Genomic DNA, 17,117 nt, shown 5'->3' on the forward strand with positions numbered 1-17,117 from the left:
GAGATGGCGGGCAATGGCGCTGTCAGAACTTTGCTTGCCTTTTTGTACATTGACGAAGTTCAGGGCACCACATTATTATTGATTGTTGCAGTAAAAATCGGGAGGGTCCAAAATTTACTACATGGGCGTACTCTAATTTCCTCGAGGCCCGTTCTAGTGGACCTACCGGGCTATCGAAAGCATGACAATGTCAACGATAAATTGAGCACTTTGAGAGGGGGTTTGAGTTGCCAACAAGTCTACAAGGTGCATATCGCGCGTTGGTTGCTCATTACTAGGCATATAGACGCATGGGGACGGTCCTTGAAGAACAAGTCATATGTAAATATAATAATTTTTATTTCTAATCCCGGCTGAGGCGGGTGAAAGTATCGTAAAGCGCTGAAAACAACAAAATATAGATGTCGAGAATCCACGAACTCCGACCAGATAGCCCATCAATCCAAAAAGACCAGTTAGATAGAAAGCGTTGGGAGCAAGTCAAGCCCGGCGTCCAAGAAAGAATCAAAGAGCGTCATCGAGACGCTTATTTCTTGTACTTGTTGTACATATCAATGACCTTCTGAACCTCATCCTTGGAGCCGAGGAAGACACCACTCTTATCGTGAATGTTCTCAGGAACAACCTCCATCAAGCGCTCCATACGCGAGTTGACAGCGAGACCGCCAGCGTTCTCGAACAGCATAGCCATGGGAGCACACTCGTACAGAATACGAAGCTTGCCCTTAGGGCTCTTCGAGTCAGCCGGGTAGGCGAAGATACCACCATACAACAATGTCCGGTAAGCATCAGCAACCATGGAACCAATGTAGCGGGCACTGTATGGCTTGCCATCGTTCTCGGGGTACTTCAAGCTGTGGAAGTAGGCGTTGCACCACTCGTCCCAGTACTTGCTGTTACCCTCGTTGACGGAGTAGATGGAGCGAGCGACAGGCATCTTCATATTAGGGTGAGTGAGGATGAACTCGCCGAGGGAGTTCTCGAGGGTGAAGCCGTTGACACCACCGCCACGCATGGTGATAACCAGCTGTGCGGAGGCACCGTACATGGTGAAGCCGGAGGCCACCAGGCTCGTACCGGGGTGGAGGAGGTCCTCAGGGCCAACGGTCTTGTTGGGGCCGAGGACTTCATCGGGAAGCTGGAAGACACCAAAGATGGTACCGACAGAGACACCGGCATCCAGGTTGGAGGAACCGTCAATGGGGTCGCAGACGACAGCGTAACGGGCATTGGGGTGCTCGTCGAACTTGATCACTTCCTCTTCCTCTTCGGAGACGACGATGCGACATTTGCCTGAAGCGCGCATGGCGGAGATGAAGATGTCATTGCCAATCACGTCCAGCTTCTTTTGGTCGTCACCGGTTGTGTTGGAAGAACCGGCTAGACCGGTAAGGTTGATCAGGGAGGCACGACGAATGTAGTAGGCAATTGACTTGAAGGAGAATTGGAGAGCATGGCACAGAAGTGTGAAATCACCAGAAGCCTCAGGGTACTTGATCTGCTCTTCTGTGAAAAAGCGGGATAGAGTCACAATATCAGTGTTGATGTTCTCCGCTCCGACGGGGGGTGCTGAAGCCATTTTGAAGGTAGAATGTAGATTACAAGGTAGAGGATGTAAAAGTGTAAAAGTTGTAAAAATTGGAAAGTCAATTGAATGATTTAAGTAGTGATTCAAAACAAGAAATCAAAGAGAAAAAAAAATCTTGGGAGCTTAACGTCAGAGGGAAAGTAAACCGGTAGAAGTAGTTCCAGTGAGTGGGGTGAAGTGACCTCAGTTTCCCGACCCTCTTTTTTTTCGTCATTTGCCCCGCGTGACCCTCCGGGCCCCTCGTCCGGTTTCCCCCTTCATTACCGAAAATGCCCGTGGATCTATGTATTGGTACAATAGTTACCATGTTGATATCTAGTTGAAATTTGGAGGTTTGGGATATTTGGAATTCTTGAAGTAAGAGTCAAATGCTCCCCAATTTTGGTCGAGAAATCAATTCTTCCATACTAAACATGTCTACTTCAATTGATGCGCTGTACAGTCTAGATTCTCCCCCGGTCTGCCCCTTGGCCGACTCGGCCTCGGGATCAGCAACGGAAGAATGAATTCCCTATACCCCACTCGAAGTCATGCGGACTTGAAAAGATCCTAAGTTAGGTAATAGGTAATACCATGGGCTATAGGTCCGACAGGGACTATCTACAATATTTGTACTCCGTACTACTAAAAATAATAGCTCAAGTGGATACAGATCTACGACAATTGGAACATCGAACAATAACTGGTGGAACTAAATCGGTAGATAATGTATATTCTAGACCCTTGTACAGTACAGAATGAAAACAGGGGAAAATCCCGCAAAAAAAAGAAAGGAAACGACTAGTCAACCGGGTCCTCCTCCAAAATGGCCTTGAAGCTGAACGGCAGGAAAGGAATACCCTCGCCAACGAAATGCTTGCTCATCGCCTCAACCCAGTGGAGACGAAGCGAATGCAACATGGCACTGGTGCCTTCCATCACACAGAGAATGCAAATGGTCAACACGAACCAAAGATAGAAACTGACAACAATCATGATCACTCGGACAACGGGGGATTCCTGTTCAAACGCACTGCCGATAGTCATGGTCCAGAGAACGATAGAGAGCTGCTGGTGAGCAAGCGACAGAGCCCAGAGACGGAGGTAAGAAGCTGTGTGGGAGATACAGTTAAGACAGAACTCGATGGTGTGGATGACCTGGTGGATCATCTCATCACCAAAGTCAAACTCCTCGTGCTCTTCACCATCGCCGATATCCTGAGCGAGCATGGCCACACCCTCTCCATCGCTAGCGAGGCTGTCACGGTTGCCCAGCAAGGCGCCATTCGCGTCACCATCGTCGTCCAGTGCACTGACCCGGGAGTTCTCACCGAGGCCGCGGTAACCCAGAGCACGAGCACGGTTGTGCTCGTGGCGGAGCCAGAATGGCTTGAGGAAGAGCATCACAGGAACCTGAGCGACAGCGATGAGAAGCAGGAAGACCTGAACCGTGGCTTGGCCTGGGTATAGTTGTTCGTCGGCGGCAACCGTACCGGGGCTCAAGAACATGAAGATCAGCATGTTAAGGAGATTGGGAGGGTTGACTCCCTTCTCCTGCCAGTTTACAGACCACTTGTAGAGAATGGTAAGGACGAGATAACCAAAGATCGACTGGAAGAAAAGCATTCCAGGGACGAAGTTGCCCCAGATATCGACCTTGGATTTGAAGTGCCGTCCATTGACATACTGCAAGCAAAGGGCGTATGTCATATGGCACCATCCAAGCAGAACACTCATCTTCATCTTCATACTGTTGGAGAAAAGCAAAGAGTTATCTGCCTCATGCCAGTTCCAGTCCAGACCAAACGGAAAGCGGTAGCCTTCTTTCAGGGTGGCTTCAACCATTTCACCAGCCTTAATTTCAGCTGGCCACTGCCACTGACTGGGGAAGATGGTGAAGGATTTGGAGAAGATATCATTGTAAATGAATCCAGTGTAGATCGAGAACAAACCCATCATCAACATGATATATCGTCCATAGAAGGCCATGTATGTCAATTCATCCAGCTTGGTCCGTTGCAGCTTCTTTTCCCAGAAGATCATGGCGGAAGCAGCCGCAGTCATCAAGAAACCGTGACCACAATCACCAAACATGACTGCGAACAAGAAGGGGAAGGTGACAACCGTGTACAATCCAGGGTTGACCTCAGAGTACTTGGCAATGCCATAGGCGTCAACAATAGTCTGGAATGCCTCGGTGAACTTGTTGGTCCTGACATAAGTAGGAGGAGTCTTATTGGTGCGGATTTGGTTGACAATGGTAGGGACGGTGAGGCCAGCGCGATCATTCACATCCTGCAAGGTTGACTTGATCAAAGCAAGAGAGTTGGTTGGGCACCAGGCCTCGGCGATTAGCGTTTTCCGCGCTTGGTCGTACGAGAACTTGTTCAAAGTATCGTAAACAGCCTTCTCCTTCCTGACGATAATCATCCACGCGGCAAGAGAACGAGCGATCTGAGAAAGCTCAGCATCAAGGGTGTTCTTGGTGTTACGCAACACGTTGCCCACATCACCGAGACGGGTGTTGACTTCGTGAATCTGATCTCTTCTCAACTCGCTGTTCTCATCGACACCATACAAGGATGCGTTGAGGGACTCCGAGATCTTGCGAATCTTGGCAAGGATGTTCTTGCCGTGAGCGAAGATGACGAAAACATTCTTGTGGACTTCCTCGTTGGTCAAAGGATCGATTATAGGTTCCGGGATCTCGGACTGGTTCATATACAAGTTTCCACGCAAGGTGCGCCAGAGGATACGCTCGAAGGCTCCAATGCGATCTCGAGGAATGACACCAGCAACAAATCCAATGTTCATATCTGAGAAGCTCTGCTGGGCTTGGGTGTCTCCGTTCTGGCGAGGGGCGTGGTGCTCGACATCGCGAAGCAAAGGAGCTTCGTCGTTATCGAAGGACTGACGGATATCTTCGGTTTGGGTATGCGCCTGTTCATTTAGCATCATCCGTCAACAAGATATACGAATCCACCTACCCGATCGAAGAATCCACCGGCCTCTCTGAGAACCCATCGCCATTCGCTCAGCTCAACCTCACGTTTCTTCAGGGTCTCGTAGCTGTCATTCAGAGAGACGATTCGCTGTTCAAGGCTCTCACTGCGATCCGACAACTCATCGATCTCCGATGCCAGAGGGGCAGCCAACGTATCGGAGAAATCTTGAGAGGACCTCAAGGGAATCGATGCCTTATCGATCTGCTGGTGAAAGTAACGAAGCTGTCTCTCAACATTGTCCAAGCGACGGATTTCTTTCGTAAAGGTTCTTTGGAAAGCGTTTGTGTCCGGGTTCAGCTATAATGGGTCAGCGGAAATCATCATAACAAAGCGTCTGCACCACCTACATCTCGGAACTGAACCTGACCAACTTCACCCAATGCACTAACGACCTCTCTCCCGATCTCGTTGGCAATGTAGAGCTGGGTCAAGCTCATATCCGCCGAGCGGAAGAAGGTGTCCCGCGGAGCCATGGTGTAAGAAGGCTACCAGGAGCCGTGTCTTCTCGCCAAGAGACTGTAAAAAAAAATAGAACGAAAGAGTGACTGTAGACTGATAGTTTCAAAGGAAGGATACAGATCCTAGGTTCTGTTGATGCAAAGCGTCCCGACTCTCCTTGCTCTTCTTGGGTGGCTCTGGTTGAGCTGGCCGCATCAGCCACGCGCACGTGACTCACTTGGCAAAGTGGGTCTTTCTCCCAAGTATATGAGCATCTACAACTGTACATGTTCACATACGTATATGTAGTTACCTAGATACTCTGTAAGAACAAAAGAAGAGATATTAAAAGCAACTTGAGACTTGCCCAAATTGCCACGCTATTGATGTTCTATGATAACTCATCGGTCAAGCTCTTGATGGTTTGGAGGCCATTTTGCTCGTCTTCGCTATCAATCCAGTATTCTGATTGATTTCCTCGGGCTCTTCTGTGCAAATTATAAACTCGCTTTTTCACGCTCATCATCATTCCTCTTCATCACATTCAAAGAAACTCCCTTTGTACTTTTTTTAATTTCTTGACCTAAGCCCTCAGGAATGACAACCCTGAGTCGACTCTTGCGATATATATATCTAGCATGTAAAGACTCCAAGGGCAGAACCCAAGTCCGGTATTAAAACGCGATAAAAGCATTTAGCGTTCGCCCTGTATACTCGTGTGATATAAGAAGACTATCTAGCACATCTCTCCAATTCAAGAAGCGCAACGGTTTCATCCCCAACGGTAAACTCATGGTAAAGAGCAAAGCCTGTTTTTTGCAACACCTTCATGCTACCAATATTGGCTTTATTACACGCCGCAAATAGCTTTTCTGGTGATAATTCTGCCATGTCCTCGTCAAATGTCTTTCTTTCTAGACTCCACCATGCGTCTATAACCCCAGCAACTGCCTCAGTGGCATAGCCGTTGCTCCAAAAGTCCGGGTGGATACTATATCCGACTGACGGTGCCGGGAAAAGAGCATTGATTCCTGCCCCTCCTATAACTTTCTGTAATGGATCATCAGAGAGAGTAATAGCAAAGAAAAAACTGCGTCTAAGAGCACCTGACGCATCTGGTGTCGCAAAGTTTTTCTTGGAAATCATAGCTTCTGTCTCCGAGATATTTTTGTGGGTGATTTTGGGGTAGCTATAGTACTCAAGTGTTAGCGTGCTTTTCTCTTCGGTCTGTTGAAGCCTTTGTGACTTTGCCTCTTGGATTATGATATTACAGCCAGTCCGCCACGTCCTGTCGGCGTCGAATCTCATGAATAGCTGCTGCATCGGTCACTGTCATCGGCCGGAGATAAAGGCGATTCGTGGATATCGGCTGCACCTCCTCTGGGACAATAACTAAGGTAGCTTGGTGGGGGTAGAGCCTGCTGGTGACAGCGGTGGTCGACATGATCGAAACAAGGTCTGAATGGTCAAATACTCTGTGGAGCGACTTTTACTTATATATTTCCCGCTTCCCTCAATGAGTCATTGTCGTATTGAAGGTATGCGGGCAGTAATCATTGGTGTGGCCGTATTGTGTGTTCTCTCGCCGGCGTTACTTTTGGTCGAAGTCGGCAGCTAGTCTATGCGTGAGTCATGTCGGTCCTTGACCCCCAGCTCGGGCTTGGCCAGTGGTTGGCCTTTAACATCGGTCGTGGATCTACTGTGCCATAGAATCAGATTGTACATCCAAGGGATATTGAGTTGAGATTCGAATTGTAGCCTCATAATATATCATAGGAAGAAAAAGACAGTCTGGCTCCCCTCCCACCGCCGCACATAGAAAAAATCCCACAACGATCAAATTGGATAAGAATCCATGGATATACCCAGCCATTGAATGTACCTAGGCACCGCCATCTCTCTTCGCGTATTCCTCCTCCATCCGTTCCTCATATAGGCGATCGGCTTCTTCCTTGGTCAGAGCGCGACCGGCCCCATTGGTCGATGCACTGGCCGAGCTACCAGATTCAGTAACGAAGTAGCTGCCGTTGCTTTGTTGTGTAGAGTGTGCAGCGGGGTTGGAGGGGTGTGTGCCGTTGGTTTGAGGTTGGGTTTCTTGCTGCTGGTCATAAAGATCGGCAGTGGGGACGGGCATGGTGGCGGGTGGGACTTTTGCGTCAACGACTTGAGGAAGAGGTAATCAGTATGGCGTCTTGAATTGCAAGAGCAGGTCGTAGAGATGATCTGTAGCTTAGATGTTATGGTTCAGTTATATGTGTTGAAGCTGGACTAGAGCTGGAACTGAACTTGTCGCCACACATGTGGCGAAGCCGGTCCAAGCTTGGGTCAGACGTCATTTCAACAGAACTGGAAATCCTCGACACGGAAGCTAGAAGTGAGGCTTGCTTTTGATGAACAGTCGAACAGAATCAGCACCGAGTGAAAAGAACACCATCAAAGTGAGCTTGAATGGTCTGTTAGCGGAGCAGGATTCATACGCATGAGACGCGTACGTGTACACACTGAAGGAGGAACGTGGGTATCTACTACACAGCTGTTCTGATATATGAACAAGTTACAGTTGCAACTACTCGATTACATCTCTTCTCCAAACTCGAGCCGATGGCTCAAAAGGTTGATGAAAAGAAAGAATTCCACGAATGGAGGGTGCCAAAGAATACGCCTGTCAATGACCCGAAAGCCGTTGAACAAACTGTTCCGCCGCGCTGTGCAATGCAGGGACCAATCTGTGGTGAACCGCCTTTATGATCGCAGTCACCCAAACAAGGTAAGTATGAAGAAGAAAAAAAAGAGAGGAAGGGAGAAGGAAGAGTGAAGTATTTATGTTGATAGGAAAATGCGCTAGCGCTAAGCGAAGTTTGGTTTTCGCTCCTCATTGGTTGACTTCCGAGATCATGTGACATAGAACAAGACCCGTGTGACTCATCAATCACAGCCGTTTTTTTGCCGTTTCTGACCTGTTCAAGTGTCACATAATTTGCAAAAGTACCTTGCGTTGATCAATTTTGTATAGTATTTATCGTCATAGTCGTTTAATACGTGTATGGTGCATGATCCTTTTTAGACACACAGGCCTTCAAATAGAAATCAATAATTTGAACCTCCTTGTTTACCTCAAAGTCAGGCTCCATACCCGAGCTTATGTGGATCCTCCCCTATTCCACAACTTTGTATTGTGGCTCCCTGTGCAAACCCAGACCTTTGAATCTGAACTTGATTCGGATGTTGTCCGTCGGAAATATACCTTTGTTCAGCAAAGTGACTTCTACGGAGTGCAGAGCAGGTAAATATAATTCTATTTTGAAATCCACACTTAATCTTCTAGAAATATCAAACAAGCCCTGAAGCGCTTATCCTCATCAAAGTGGTCCATGGTTAAGTCTACCAATAGCCAGTCTAGTGGACGCTAGAAGTATCGGGGTGCATCGGAGAGCTTAGATAGACGGGAAATCCGTCCCCTGTGTACACCGCATGTCAAGTCGGTCCTTGGCACCAAATGTAATGTATTAATCTCTTGCGTTGCCAGGAGTTTTCTTTCTTTTTTTCGGTTCTCAGAGGTGATTACTTTGTCCATGTGCAGGGTTGACAGTAGTCTGTTGCGTGGGTGGCACTATTATTCTTCTTCTTTGCCGATTCCCCTTTCCGAATCTTATATACAGTGGTATATATACATGTAACCTGGAAAATGCAGTCGTTAGTGTGATGGAGCCATATAAATTGTACCGTATACCTGCAATATTGTGCAATAAATACATCCCGAAAAGGCCGCAAAGAATGTAGTCTCCCGGACTCCGCTACGCATGGCACTTGCATGAAGTCAAAATTTGCGGTAACGAGAGGGGAGATAGATCAACAGAAAGACTTGAAACAATGTATAAGATCGTCAATTACCGGTAAACAACGACCATTCACAGCGGGCAGCGGGATCAAGCCCGAGAGCAGCGACCGCAAAAAAAGAGAAAAACGGCATGATTGGCGACTTATCGTTACTTGGCTTTAACGGGTGAAAAAGGGGCTTATGATAGGGTATGAAAGACAACCAAGCAGGGTGTGGATCGCCTGTATTGGCTATCATTACTGGAAATGTTCCGATAGTCACATTGTGGCAGCCGGTGTCGGGCCTCATAGTGATCGGCTTGATAGTGTTTGTAGATCAGAATTGTTGTGGTTGTCGTCTACGTATGTTGTCAGGAGTGACGGGCCAGAGTGCTAGGAGTACCAAGGTACTCTCCAATTCCAATGTATAGTGTCGGGCCTGCTACGGAGGACAGTCTGTTTCCTTCCAGATCAACCGTGGAATTGACCCAAAACAAAAAGCTCCTAATTCAAAGTTTCTAGGTAGGGCTGGCCAGCCCCCTATTCGCTAAAATACGGAACCAAGTGTATAGTCTGGTGGGGACTATTGTACTTGATTTTCTCCCTTGAATAATCTGAAAGAAGTTGCAATGGAAGTAAGAAAAGGGGCTTAATTAGGGGCAATTTTCCAAGAAGCCTTGTCTTGTGGATCCCACGTTGTTTTAGCTTCTACATAAGGAGTACTCTGTAGGGATACCTTGGTAGAAACCCCGCCGATTACGAAGTAGAGGTACAATATGTATGAAATATGGGATATTGATGAGATGATTATCGTATGCAATGATGCGCACATCACGCAAAGAGGCGAAGATACGTACTTAACAAGGTTATGATTGGGCACAAACAAAACATCATGGGATCCTTGTCGTAGCGGGTCTCAAAAGAGTTGATATGCCAGCGATATGATGTATACATACTCCGTACCCTTACACCTTACACGGAAGCCAAGAAGGGCGGGGTTGTATGACCGCTGGTTGGTCATCCACGAGGGTTTTGCACGCCACTCAATCATAGAGTTGATATCAGCCGGGGTCATAGGACCTCACTAGAGATTGCATATGGAAGTCGTAATATCCAACCATTCTCTAGAACCTAAAGATAGGTGCACATCCAATCAAGTCTGGCAAACAAAAAGCTACATCGTTAGATGCGAGTGTACTCCGTAAGAAAGTTCAACCTGGGCTGATCACTCCGAAGGACCAAAGATGACTGGGATGATTTACAGGGATAGGATTTGGGATAACTTCCCCCTTCAGAGGGATGAAGAACTGTAATTTTCGATAGTGTCGACCATGCGGAGTGATCTGAAAGTACCGAACGCTCGGTTGATTTAGAAATATGGATGATTTTGGCAATTTTCACGGTTCCCGAGGTCTTCAACTAGTGTAACGTTTTGGTTGAAGGCGATGTGGAATGTCAACGGTGTCGCGGCCCACCGAACAATCATAGAAACCTGAAGTATGTATGAGATTGTTCACATACTTTGGAGGGTCTGATGACCACTTGTGATTAACCCCGCCATGACGATAGATGTTTTATATTTTATATTTTCTTTCAAATTGATGAACTACTACGACGTATATCGAATAGAATCACTCCGTATAGAAATAGCCCTTAATTTACGGTCAAATCGGGAAGAGGATCCGAACTCACAATATTGGAGGTAAATTACATGGTAAGGCCAAGCTGCACGGCCGATCATGTGGTGTGATACTCCTCTGGTAGACTTTGAAGAGATTTTCTAATAAATGATCCTTATAAGCTGAATTCAGTTAGATCATGAGGTCTAGCGCCATACTTGACAAAGAATTTGGATATAGATTAGGAGATGTTTCACCAAAAAAAAAAAAAAAGTTGGTTTCATGAAGGTATAAGAAAATGATAATAAAATTTCGAATTTAAATATGTTTTGAATAACATATAATGATACTTTGAATGACTTATAGAGAGTACTCTATATGATATCCTATAATATACTGTACACTGCATATAAAACAATAACAAAAAATAAGTAAAGAAATCCAAAAAAAAAAAAAGGTAACCCCTGAGAATTAGCTAATCGCGAGATCCACCCAGCTCTGGGCTCCCTGCAGGTCCTTTCCTCATTTGGACCAAAGCGCCATCAACAAGCGCCCTCTCTGACTCTTTTTTTTCCTTCCCTCCCCTCCCCTTTTCTCTCTTCTCTCTTCCCTTTCTCCTCCCACAAAGCAAAATACCCCTTCTTACTTCGTGATACCCGAGCTTTGTGCTCTTATTTCTTTGCTTTTCCTTCAAGATACCCAAATACCCCCCAAGTTTCCTTTCCTACGAGGCTCTGCTTCTTTAATACCCAAGTTTAATACCTTTAATCATGTCTGACGTCCAAAAGACTGTTGAGGAGACCCCCGCGGTCGTCTCTGCCACCGAGCCCGTTGTGACTCCTGCCGTTGTTGCTCCCGCGACTGACGCGACTGAGGTCGTTGACGCTACCGAGACCACCGCTACCCCCGCCGTTGAGAACACCGAGGTTGCTGAGCCTGTCAAGGAGGAGATCAAGCCCGCTAGCGAAGGCATTCTCGGCTACAAGGCCCCTGGTCTTGTCAAGTAAGTCCTGACTGTAATCGCATCAATCATGCGCGATCTAACAATTTTTGTTTTGCTTTAGGGGATTCCGTTTCGCCAAGCGTTTCTTCTACTTCAACGAGGAGGCTGTTGAGAGCAAGCAGCTCTCCGTGTTCCACCAGAATGAGAAGGCCGCTGTTGCCAACCCCATCGCCGCCTGGGCCAGCCAGACCGGCAAGGGTCTGCTTTTCCTCACCAAGCGCGCCGAGGATAAGGCTACCCCCGCTGGCATCTTCAACCTCGTACGTTCCTCGGTGACACTGCTAGTATAGAATGAAAACTAACAGATTGAACAGGCTGAAGTTTCCGATGTGACCAAGGAGGGTTCCAACGAATTCCTCTTCAAGGTCGCCGGCCACAAGCACACTTTCCAGGCCTCCAGCGCCGCTGAACGTGACAGCTGGGTTGCCGCTATTGAGTCCAAGGCTACCGAAGCCAAGGCTGAAAAGGAGGCCATTGTTTCCAGCGAGGGATACAAGGCTGAGCTGGAGAAGCTGACCAAGCCCGCCGTTGCGGTCGCCGCCAAGAAGCCCGAGGAGAAGAAGGAGGAGACCCCCGAGACAGTCGCCGAGGCCCCCAAGGAGGAGGTCAAGGAAGAGAAGAAGGAGGAGAAGGCCGCTGCCAAGAGCCGCTCCCAGTCTCGCAAGCGCACTAGCATCTTCGGTTCCCTGTTGGGCAAGAAGGATGCCGAGGAGAAGAAGGAGGAGACTCCCGCTACTGAGGAGGCCAAGGCCGCCGAGCCTGCTACTGAGCCTACCGCCGAGACTCTTGTTGAGCCTGCTCCTATCGCTGGCGAGACCACCGAGGTTGCTGCCCCTGTCGAGGCCGAGACCACTCAGGCCGTCCAGCCTGCTGCTGAGACCCCTGCTGAGACCGAGGCCACCAAGGAGGCCACCAAGGAGGAGGCCAAGGAGAAGAAAGAGGAGAAGAAGTCCAAGCGCGCTTCCATCTTCGGCAATCTGTTCCAGAAGGCCACAAGCCCCTCCCAGGAGAAGTCCGAGAAGGAGGCCACTGCCCCCGTTACCGAGGAGACCGCTGTTTCCAGCACTGCTCCTCAACTCGAGAACCCCGTCGAAGAGGCTGCCGTCAAGCCTATCGAGGCCGAGACCGTCATTGCCCCCGCTGAGGCTGAGGCTTCCAAGGTTGCCTCTGCTGAGACTCCTGTCGCCGAGGCTGTCTCCACTCCCAAGGAGAAGCGCCGCACCTCTTTCTTCGGCAACCTGGGCATGAAGAAGGAGAAGAAGACCGAGTCCGATAACGAGGGAACCGACGGTGAGGCTAAGGAGACCAAGGCCAAGAAGCTCGGCGGTCTTTTCCGCAAGCCCAGCAAGGCCGTCAAGCTCGACAAGGAGGAGGTCGCCGCCGCCGAGACCGAGGCTAAGGCCGACCAGGCTGAGGAGGTTGCCCCCGCTGTCCCCGCCAAGGAGACCGTTGAGGAGACCCCCGCTGTTGTCGCTGAGGCCCCCAAGGACGTTGAGACCACTGAGGAGGCCAAGAACGTCACCGTTCCTGCTTCCACCCCTGTCCAGGCTGCTGCATGAACTGAGTCTCCGCGGAGACGTGTCGTGGAGTTTGAACGATGGTGGGATATGTCCTACCCGTCCCCTGCTCGCGACATCCCTGATGGGCTCATCGAGTCCTGATGTTCAGATTTGATACCATTTCGCTCCAGTTCTTTGCTTTTGCCTCGCCACTGTCACTATCTGCAGTACCTACGGTCTTTTCTTTTGGTCCTTGGCCTGTGATGGTGGCAATGAGATACCCGCTGTCGCTTTTTTAATCTCTTTTCTCAAAAAATAATACCATTGGCGCCCACCGACGCCAGCAGCCGTTGGACTGCGGTTCATTCCTTACGACCTGTGCCTCGCGACTTGTGACTTTTCTTCGCGACGTGATCATGCGTTACGTTGTGTGTCGCCCGACTAGATTGATACCACTCTGCTGTTTTTGGTTTCTGGCTTTTATGTTTGATACCCTGTGGGGAGGAATAGGTGCTCTCTTTGTTTGTTGCCTCATTGGATTTGATCTCTTGACTTGCAACCCAAATTGACCCTCTAATGTTGTCTACTGTTGTTGTCCCGAGCGGCTGGTTTATGTTCCGCCCGCGGTGGCGGCACACCGTGCGATAGGTAATACTTAATAGAATCTCAGTCTTTTTGTTTATTTTAAAATATCGATCTCAATATTCAAGTCTTCCGAATCTAGTTGTATATTCCAAGTTGTACGATGTATGTTGTGAAGTGCTCAAGTGTCAATGTTGATCTACCTAAGTATGGGTCCGGCTAGTACAGTGGAATCTTGCTGCAGGGCGCTCATGCAAGCAATACCCGTAGTAGACACATGAGTTGACTCCATCGAGATGCGTCGGCAGGTATGGTCTATGTGCTGATCCGGACGCGCCTTAAGACAAAATGTATTCAATCAGGACTATAGATAGGCAGGCGACACTGTTTAGATAACTAGGTATAACTTCATATTCTGCTCACCCGTAGTATGCCTGGGATCATGCACTTCGAATCTAGATGCCTATAATATACAACGTGCAATGTCGATCGACACAGATCTAGATTTGTGGATCTACCGTGTAAGGATGATGACATATTATTCTCACGGGCACCCGTTTCGGCACCGGGTCGGAGCCTCGGCCTTACTACGTCAACAAGATAAGAGTGAGGAGAAATTTTTTTTTTCTTCTACCCAAAATTGATAAATCACGGCTACGCTACCTACAAGGTCCTGGTCTTTAAAACAGAAACCTGGCATAGGCAAGGGTTCGAAACGCCGGACTTTCCCAGCAGATGTTGCTCTACGCTGTCACACCCTGGTACACAGGTAGTAGACAACGAATTATCTTTTGGAACTAGGAGTTGAAAAATTTGATCAATGCTCAAACCTGGAACATCCAAAAGTCAATTTGACGCCCTTCGGTAGAGCTAAGTAAATGGTGGACTCTCTCATAGGACATAATACGGACACAGCCCACCGCGGGGACAAAATTGGGAAAAGATCGGTGGATCTGGTGCATTATCCTTAAGCGGAAGAATGGGTGTTATTCCGCGAGGTAATTCCACATTATTAATCACTCTTGAGTAAAGCCCTGGAGAGACAGAGAGGCTGACCATATACGAAACGGGTGCCCGATAGCCACATGATGTGGTGTAAGATATTTGATCGAACAGTAGAATTGATTTGAGAATATACAGTACTAGATAGCCGTACAAATTTATTGAGGCAGAGGAAAGTAAAAATAATAATAAATGAAGTGTGGATGCCTGGACATACCGAAGAAATATATGTTGGTTGGTTATTGGTCAATTCAACGCGAGGCAGGCAGAAGTTGTGGAGATAGTGTACCTATGAGATACTTCACTTACGCAGGTAATGCAGACGGATAAGTAGGTATCGCAGGATGTAGCGGAAGCCTGGACTAGAAAACACTCAGAAACCTCTGAAACCAGCCAATTAGAGTCATGAAACCGACTGTGACTCACACCCCGTGACTTCCAATGGACTAAGCCCCGTGCGGCTCCGGTACCCGATTGGTTGGCGGTCTCGCACACTGAAACTGTTAATAAGTGCCTGAGTCCCCCGGTTGCCTGAATTTTCCTCTCCATTCTCACCTTTTTTTTTTCCCATTCACAAACCGCCATATTGCAATCACAATTATCTAACTGCTTAAATCACTTTTATCTCCAAAATGGGTGCCCAATAAGCATCCAGTCTAAAGACCAGTCTTTCTCAACAGAGGACGACATCATTTCTCCAAACGGAACCCAACCTTTTCTCTCCTCTCAACCCCCTTCAGAGTCTCCTATTTCAGGATCTCTGAACTTCAGCATCGCATCGCGTAGCTCAAGTTCCAATAACAACTTTGCCCCGATCGACTTTACGTCGTTCACCACGGATTACCCACCGCAAGCATGGCTTCCCTCGCCCCCGCTCCAACAGCCCTTGGCTTCCAATCAGAACAACAACAGCAGCAATACCAACAACAACAGTGCTCTCGAGGACTTTGTGCTCTATCCCTCACCACACCCGCAGCGCTTGCGTGTGCCTGTGAACACAACCCATAGACCTTCTGCACTCCAGCCATTTTTGGCGCAGAATAATCCCCGACGACACTCATTCAGTTTGCAGTTGCAACGTCATCTCCAGCAGCATTACTCTGGTTCTCAAGATCCTAGAGTGACCCAGCTTGCCCGGTCCCCCTCTTATTGGTCCCACCCCACGCTTAAGCACACCCGTCAACACACGGCATCTGTGCCTTCTTTCTCTCCAAACACTAACCGCCCTCCTGTCCCGCTTTTCAACGGTCAATCGAACCAAACCCCAAACACACCCAAATCCCGCCGCGTCATGTCTACTCCTAACTTCTTGGAAGGTAATTTGCCATACGTTTCACCTTACCCAAGCGCCTTCGTAACTAACTCCACTCCAGCACACGACGTTGACCTTTTCGGTCTGAACGGCGGCCTTCCCTCTGCCGGTTTCAACTCCGACATGGACTCGCCGCTTGCCTTCGATCCTCTCGATGAGGCTGGTCTTCTCCGCAACGATCCCCCGGGCACTATCTCGCCCCGGGACTTGATGATGGATACCTCTGTCCCTCCTTCTGGCACTTTCACTGATCTGAGCACTCCTTCCTTCGAGTCGCCCGGCAACTTCAGCCAAAACCCTTCGCCAATGTTTACCGACATGGACCTCGTCGGTCAAGAAGAATGGCCCTCTCTATTCGACGGCACCGATATGAACGCTTTCGACCTGGCGAACCTCGAGGGTCTCGGTGTTGCAGCCGCCCTCCAGAGCGCGCCCAAGAAGCTTACACTCGAGGTTAACACAGCGCCTCGCTCTCCTCTTAAGCGCCCTGCTTCGTCGATGGCTTCATCTCCAGTTCCTGCGACCGGTGGTACCAAGCACTCGAGCATTTCTGGCGTCAATGCCCGGTCGCGCAAGAACCTTTCACCTGTGGACTTTGATCCCAGTGATCCCGTTGCCGCCAAGCGCGCTCGCAACACTGAGGCGGCGCGTAAATCGCGTGCCAAGAAGATGGAGCGCCAGGCTGATTCCGAGCGCCAAATTCAGGAACTCCGGGAGATCATTGCTGAACGTGACGCGGAGATCGCCAACCTCAAGGCTCAGCTTCAGATTCAAAACAACTTCCAGTAATGGTCGTGCTTTCATCAACACATCGTAATTTTTGGTGTTTTATTTGGTTCATATTGACCCCTCGGGGTTTCGTGGGCGCGGGTGATGGGTAAAGCCTTAGCCTCGACGTCTCACGGAGATCAGATGAAAGTTGTCCTTTTCACGTGAATTTGCACTCTTTCATCTGATCTCCATAAAAGTTTTGAGACATTCCATTCTCGTCAATTGTTTTTGTCTATTCCTTTCTTCTTCTGTTCTATGCTATTGTTATTGTCAATGTTGTGTTTCTTATCTTTCGGCCGGTTCTGATTGTCTCCCATTGGGATTGACTCGTGGCTATCCTAATATGGTATTTGCTTTTTAAATCAATATTTGCTCTATTATCTTCCATCCTATATGTAGATTAGTGTGTCTATGTAGAAGCTTCCTACGATGTATACACGCGCGATGAGTTCATACATAGTACGTCGCGTTTTAAAGAACAAAAGCTTGTCCACCTAAGCCCG

General features: G+C 48.5%; 6 protein-coding genes across 6 annotated transcripts; 2 read left to right on the forward strand and 4 right to left on the reverse strand.

The window, feature by feature from the left end:
- Positions 1-526: 526 nt before the first annotated feature.
- Positions 527-1,579, reverse strand: fbp1 (fructose 1,6-bisphosphate 1-phosphatase; the record flags this gene model as incomplete). The annotated part of the gene is made up of 1 exon (XM_057239574.1): positions 527-1,579. The coding sequence occupies one exon, from the start codon at positions 1,577-1,579 to the stop codon at positions 527-529; it is 1,053 nt and encodes a 350-aa protein (XP_057098869.1).
- Positions 1,580-2,368: 789 nt separating this feature from the next.
- On the reverse strand, positions 2,369-5,045 carry N7529_004048 (H(+)-transporting V0 sector ATPase subunit a; the record flags this gene model as incomplete). The annotated part of the gene is made up of 3 exons (XM_057239575.1): positions 2,369-4,507; positions 4,555-4,869; positions 4,920-5,045. The coding sequence occupies 3 exons, from the start codon at positions 5,043-5,045 to the stop codon at positions 2,369-2,371; spliced, it is 2,580 nt and encodes an 859-aa protein (XP_057098870.1).
- Positions 5,046-5,742: 697 nt separating this feature from the next.
- On the reverse strand, positions 5,743-6,454 carry N7529_004049 (GNAT family N-acetyltransferase; the record flags this gene model as incomplete). Its single annotated transcript, XM_057239576.1, has 2 exons — positions 5,743-6,199; positions 6,282-6,454. The coding sequence occupies 2 exons, from the start codon at positions 6,452-6,454 to the stop codon at positions 5,743-5,745; spliced, it is 630 nt and encodes a 209-aa protein (XP_057098871.1).
- Positions 6,455-6,892: 438 nt separating this feature from the next.
- On the reverse strand, positions 6,893-7,144 carry N7529_004050 (uncharacterized protein; the record flags this gene model as incomplete). The annotated part of the gene is made up of 1 exon (XM_057239577.1): positions 6,893-7,144. The coding sequence occupies one exon, from the start codon at positions 7,142-7,144 to the stop codon at positions 6,893-6,895; it is 252 nt and encodes an 83-aa protein (XP_057098872.1).
- Positions 7,145-11,215: 4,071 nt separating this feature from the next.
- N7529_004051 (uncharacterized protein) lies at positions 11,216-13,007 on the forward strand (the record flags this gene model as incomplete). The annotated part of the gene is made up of 3 exons (XM_057239578.1): positions 11,216-11,448; positions 11,510-11,708; positions 11,763-13,007. The coding sequence occupies 3 exons, from the start codon at positions 11,216-11,218 to the stop codon at positions 13,005-13,007; spliced, it is 1,677 nt and encodes a 558-aa protein (XP_057098873.1).
- Positions 13,008-15,163: 2,156 nt separating this feature from the next.
- Positions 15,164-16,632, forward strand: cpcA (amino acid starvation-responsive transcription factor GCN4; the record flags this gene model as incomplete). Its single annotated transcript, XM_057239579.1, has 2 exons — positions 15,164-15,167; positions 15,194-16,632. 2 exons carry the CDS (start codon positions 15,164-15,166, stop codon positions 16,630-16,632), a joined length of 1,443 nt encoding a protein of 480 aa, XP_057098874.1.
- Positions 16,633-17,117: the final 485 nt, after the last annotated feature.

Source organism: Penicillium soppii (genome assembly GCF_028829465.1).
Source record: "Penicillium soppii strain IBT 18220 chromosome Unknown utg000004l, whole genome shotgun sequence".
In the NCBI taxonomy this organism is placed as follows: domain Eukaryota; kingdom Fungi; phylum Ascomycota; class Eurotiomycetes; order Eurotiales; family Aspergillaceae; genus Penicillium; species Penicillium soppii.